The sequence below is a fragment of the Pezoporus wallicus genome, unplaced genomic scaffold (genome assembly GCF_028554395.1).
Source record: "Pezoporus wallicus isolate ANWC-B61680 ecotype Strahan unplaced genomic scaffold, APGP_CSIRO_Pwel_v1 scaffold_13239, whole genome shotgun sequence".
NCBI classification, from domain to species: Eukaryota; Metazoa; Chordata; class Aves; order Psittaciformes; family Psittacidae; genus Pezoporus; species Pezoporus wallicus.
In genome coordinates, this window is record NW_026642052.1 from 263,249 (window position 1) to 269,248 (window position 6,000).

The 6,000-nt window shown below is 37.3% G+C and overlaps 1 protein-coding gene across 6 annotated transcripts in view; it reads left to right on the top strand.

The window, feature by feature from the left end:
• Positions 1–6,000, top strand: part of CFAP99 (cilia and flagella associated protein 99) — a 53,706-nt gene extending 47,706 nt beyond the window's left edge. For 3 of the 6 annotated variants that reach the window (XM_057426681.1, XM_057426682.1, XM_057426684.1), the window contains 2 exons: positions 2,058–2,220; positions 4,615–5,742. In XM_057426681.1, the coding sequence (XP_057282664.1) occupies positions 2,058–2,220; positions 4,615–4,782 (331 nt within the window). In that variant the 3' untranslated portion in view covers positions 4,783–5,742. Of the gene's footprint in view, positions 1–2,057; positions 2,221–4,614; positions 5,743–5,779 lie in introns of those variants that run through there. The other 3 variants (XM_057426685.1, XM_057426686.1, XR_008974585.1) reach the window with 2 other exon arrangements.

The window sequence follows — 6,000 nt, forward strand, 5'->3', positions numbered from 1 at the left end:
GAGACCAAACTAAAAGGAAATTAACAAATTCTGTTTTAGACCAAAGATGCGACATTACATCTTAGGAACTAGGAACTAGTACGATTCTTAAAGACTATTGGTTTTCATTCAAAGTACTCTTTCAATACCGGTAGCTGGTAAATGAACTTAAAAGTAAAATTAAAATGGTTTCTGCACATTTTTTTATAAGTTAGCACATAATTTTCTGTTGAATCTGGAGAAGATTTTTCTAACTCCATTCTGACTGGCTGTTACCTGACTTCCTTAGCCAATACATGATATGGGGTGCTTCTATCTTGAGTCCTTAAAATTCTCAACTGACCATCACAGAAAAAAAGAATTTTGAAGTTTTTTTTTTCATTCCTTCCCCTCTTTGAGTTTCTGTTATGATGTGGCAGCTGCAAATCTATGGGATTGACAGCTTTGGGGAATAGTGTAGATGACTGGCACATGACTTCATGTAGAAGAGGACTGAATATTACTCTGAGGATAAGTGACTATTTATCATGTTAATTCAGAAGCAGCTGTTGCTGCTTTATGATGTTAAACCCCTTGCTTTATTTCTTGTAATTGTATTTACAAGAATCTGGATTTGCATGTAAGGAAAGGTTTTATTGCTTATTCCCACTGAAAATATCTAATCATCATTTATTTACATAAAACCTGATGGTAACATTCTCCTATATCCCTTGGAATACAATGCCTTGTTACAATGCAAACAGAAATAAACCATGTTCTCAATTAGGTTAAGTGATAGTGCATAATTTTTACATTTACAGAATAGTGTTAAAAATTGAGCTCAGTGTAGCAGAATATATCAGAGTATTAAGGAAGATAAGGAAGTGTTATGCTAACGAGACAGCATGACACAAGCAGCAGAGAGGTTCATAAAATGTCTCACGAAAGCAACTGGAAATGACAAGCTGAGCTAAACTATGCCCTTACTTAGATTTCACAGTCACATCACATTTCAGAATGTAACTAACATGGAACAAATCTCCACTTCATCCAGCTCCTGAGGATCTCCCAAGGTGAAAGAAGTGTGTGGATCCCTGGAATCTAGATACAGTAACTTTTTAAGGCAAATTGGTGGGTTTAGCACCAGAAGGAACTTCCTTCTTCCCCTTCTTCCAGCTCCTTCAGAAAAGTGTGCCTTTTACTGAAAACAGTGTGATGTAAGACCCAAGAGATAAGGGAATAGTTCTGTTACAAACTATTAAGGTGTTACCTACTTTCTTTGGTAAATCTAACACTTCCTTTAGCTCTGAATTTGGCCAAAGAATCACATCTGCTCATGATGTAATATTAATACTACAGCTTGATCATACTAAGCCAAATTCAAGAGCAGCGTTGAGTAAAAGAGGAAGTTGGATGTTAAGTGAATCACTATGTAATGTGGTGTAACCTGTATGAAGAAACTGGGAGTAAATTGTGCCAGTTGAGTGAAAGTAATCAAGAACAGATAAAATGTAAACTCAAGGACAGAAAAGTAGCTACAATAAAAGAAAAAAAAAAAAAGGAAGACTATCCAATAACCTCTTTCTTATGCCTTAATTTTATGCTGCACATGGTGCTGTCAATTTATGATCACCTAGACCAACTAACCTGAATGAATACATCACTGTCCCATTGATTCTGAATCTGGGCATTGAGATTACACAGGAAAGAGTATCTTTCATTTGCCAAGGAATATAGCAATTGAGATGAATACTAATGATCATATAAGGAAAACTACATAGTTCTCACAAGCAAAAAGCTGAAGTATTATCACAGGTTTTGCACATGTTTTTTGTGAAGAATGTCATGTCAGGCTTGAAGTACTTCAGATATTGTCATCATGGCATCCCGTGGGAAGAAATTACTCTATACTGTTTAGTAATGCTGTTCTGTAAACAAGAAGCAAGTTGTGAGTACCACATTCAAGTTACATGATTTAAACCTGTTCTGAGTCCCAGAAGCAAGAGCAAATTCATTATTATCAAGGTATATGCTCAGATGGTTTTATTTTGTAGTTTGATATTACTTTACCTTCTCATTGCTTCTTTTTGTTTTTGCAGGAAAGAAGAAGAGAAAAGAAAGCCCCAGGCTGGTGAAAGGCCTGTGAAAGATGAGCGCATTTTAAACCTGCAGAAGAGGATTGTAGAAAAAAAAATGGAGCGTAAAAAGCAAGAAGGACTCTCAAAGATTACCACCCAGAAAAGCAGCATCGCATCAAGGAAGGTCTGGAGTTACATAAGGAGAAAAGCTCTGCAATAGACCTGCTGTTCACAGACCTTTGCTCAACTGCCAGCACTGGCAAGGGGGCCAGAGGCAGATGGTGCCATAGATGATTGGCAACAGCAACACCCTGTGTCCTGCACAGGCACCATTTCTCCAAACCATGGCCTTGACCTCACCTTCTTGTCACACAATCTGCTACCACAGAGCAGGGCTCATCTGTGCGACATATAGCTTCCCACTCTTATTTCCATACACTCTCATTCCATCAAAGGAGTATCTTACCCCCTGTTTTAACTCCTGTCTTTCTCAGCTTCCTACCACACATACCCTGTTACACGAAACTGGGATGCTCTCCTGTGTCTCGCCCAAGGCATATTAAGAGTTGGTCATTCCCATGCATTTCACCTCAGCCTGGTCCCACGTTGTCATATGGAAGCACCAATAGGCTGTAGGCTTCATGTTGTTTCACAGTGGTTGTGTTTCCTCGGCAAGTGTCTAAAGTGGTGAGGAACTAGTGCTTCTGCTGCCACCTCAGCCACCACCTCAGGTCATGCCTAACATCGAGAAGTGGTTCATATACCAGTAGTGTAACACAGCATGTGGAATGCTGCAGGGAACAGTCATCTAGATGATCTTAAGGTCCTTTCCAACCCTAACTATTTTATGATTCTATAATAGGATCACTTTTTAAAAGCTGTACTAGCTCAATCTAAAAATACAAATAAATCTCCCAATCTGCTAGTAATAGATCTCTACCTATTTTGTGAGAAATTTACATGAAGCTGAATTCAATGAAGAGAAAAACTGTATTTTTCAAGTGTATATAGTTCTAAAAACCAAAATAGAGCAATCTTTCAGAGTATCAATGTTTGCTGCCTTCAGAATGCCCGTTTCAGGCAAGTAAAACATGTAGGTGCTTCTAGAGACAACTAGGTCTATTCCTTTCAGCAAAGCAAACAATGACCTACCTGAAGAAAGCATGTCCTAAATTGGGATGGTTTTCTGAACTGAGGTTTTGAACACATGCTTAAACAGTTTGCTGAATGGAGTCCACAGTAAAGTGGAAGCAAAAATGCAGACTTCAAAGGAAAGCAGACATATAATTACAATTGTGAGACATTTTTTCTTAATAAACAAAAAGAAATCATAAATTCACAACTAGAACTTTTAACTACCTGATGTGGGTCTGTATGTGTGCTGTGGTCTCATATGATTGAGCAAAAAAGCCAGGGTTTGAAAGTTGTTTCTTGAGCTAGATTTACACAGTAAGTCTCTTAAGCTGTCACAGTGGTTTTGTTTATGTTCTGCTCAAATGTTAAGACATATGGAAAAGAAGAAAAGAAAAAAAAACAGGGTTATTATGAATTATGTAACTGTTTTGGTTTATCTTAGATCACTGCTGTTCCACTCTACATGACTCTATCCAAATGTTACTACAGGAAAGTATCTCAGTTCTGGTCAGATATGTTACTACATAAAAGTAGTATCAAATATTACTACAGGAATATAGCTTAATTCTTGTCAGATATGTTACTACGTAAAAGTAGTATCCAAATGTTACTACAGGAAAGTAGCTCAATTCTGATCAGATATGTTCAGCAGCATCTTTATTGTGCTTGAACTGCATTTTGCTGAAAAAGGTGTTAGTGTGACTATAGGAAAAAATTCCTCCCTTAGTTATAATGCAGTAGTTATCTGGCATTCAGTTTGTACTGCTACTATGTAGGTTCCTCAGTTAGTTGAGAAAAAAGAAGTTACACAAACCCCTTGTAATAAAGTTCCAGATTGTGGCTTTCGTAACATTTGTGGGGGCCCTTTGGGTCCAATTAGTCAAGGCAAAGTTTATTTACAAATCACTATTCTATTCTTAATAAAACAGAATTTCTATTGCAATTTGGAAAACTAAACATAAGAAAAACTACCATTAATGAAAAAAAATTAATTTTTCTACCATTTTAAACGGAGAATCAGATGAAAAAAGTAGCAGTTTTCTGTTTGTTCTGAGCTTTTGGGGAATGCTCCCTTGCGAGCCCAGTTTTTGGATCAGCAAACCACTAGATTTTGGTAGGATTTGTGCAACTGTTCATTTATGGCTTCAAGAATAAACTGCTGGCAAAGAAGGAATGCAAGGTAGCAGCACTGAAGCAAACCATCCAGGTGTAGTTTTATCTTGACTTAATATTTTGTGGGGAGTTGCAGCTGTGTTTAATTCATCTTGATCTGGGCAACCCACCCGAGTTACCTTTCTATTCATCATGCGCAGTTTGATGTTGACAAGTCTCCCAATCGTGTTAGCAAATAAACTCTGAAGAGTTTATTTAGTCTAATATGGTATCCTCTAAAAAGAACTACTGTATTATCTGCAGTCTGATCATCTGTGTCTCTTTTCTGCAGGATACTTTCCAATGGAACCATTGGAATGAACTGGAAGACAGTCGGGAAAGACAGTTCAAGATCTTTCAGCATGGCTTCATGGCCAGAGAAACAGCTCAGAAAATGTCTGCCTATGAGGAAGCAAGAAGTGGAGCCAAAGTCTGTATATTGCACACTGAAGCAAAATAAACTACAAATTCAGGCCTCCTGGAAATCTACCAGTGTGCCTGTTTACTACAAGGTTGGATTTTACTCTTTATTTCAACCTTTTAGTGTGATGAGAAAAATTTGGGTCATACAGGCACAACAGAATAAAAATGCATTCATTTTTTTGTAATAGAATTTTATTTTTATGCTATAATGATACTTTTTTTATTGTTAGAATCAAAAGCTTCAAGAAACCAAAACCTTACCATTACAGCTTGTACAGCAGAATGGCAAAATCATGGCTAAGAATGCTGAGATCTGTATTTCTGTTATCATTGTATCCTGTGCCATGGAGTTTACTATGCTCATTTTTTGAAAGAATAAAAATGAGGGCAAAACCCAAGCAACATTTGCTTACATATGCTTCTTTCAGAAGGTATGGTCAGCTGAAGTTCCTCACAAGTCTTCTAACAGGACAGTAACTGTGTAAGAGGATGATAAGTTTCAACACTGATTTTAGAGGATGAGGAAAGAACTGTTTAGAAGGTTTAGATGATGTAACAGCCTCCAGGAGCCAGGGGCTAGATTCAGTCACCCAGAAAGAGTACTATCACGGATATGAATCTCTGCAGACTTTAAAAGCAGAAAGAGAACATAACATTGTTTGATCTCTTTAGGGAGCTGCTTCCAGAAAAAGTCAAAATTCTGTTACTCACCTAAAAGATAATTTGTCCTCTACACAATTTCAAAATTGTGTAAAACAGCCTTTAAATCACAAGACTTACTCTAGGCACCAAGGCAAGAAGGACATAAATCCAAATGAATATCTGCACAGCAGTATGGCTATATGATATATTTCTGTTTTATCTCAATGCCAGTTACTATGTGTTTAACTATGGCTATTGCAAATATTTAAATTGAAGGAAAGTGTCGCTGACATTAGTCGGGCAGCTGCTTTTAATGCTCTCACAATAGTGAGAAATGTAATTCTCACTTTTTACTAAAGGAAGTCTAATGGAATTCTTTTGTTGCCATCTAGCTGTGAAGATCACTTCCACAATCTGCAAACTGATAACATGCTGTATATTTTAATCAAAGTAAATGCGATGTAGGGCTTATGTTCCATAGGAAGAGTTAAAGAACACAGGAGAGAGAAAAGAAAGAAGCACAGCAAGGGAACTACAGAGAAGAGGGAACTACAACCCAGTGTCTAGTAGGGGATTGTAATAGCTTAAATCACTAAACTCTTGGTGGCAGGGA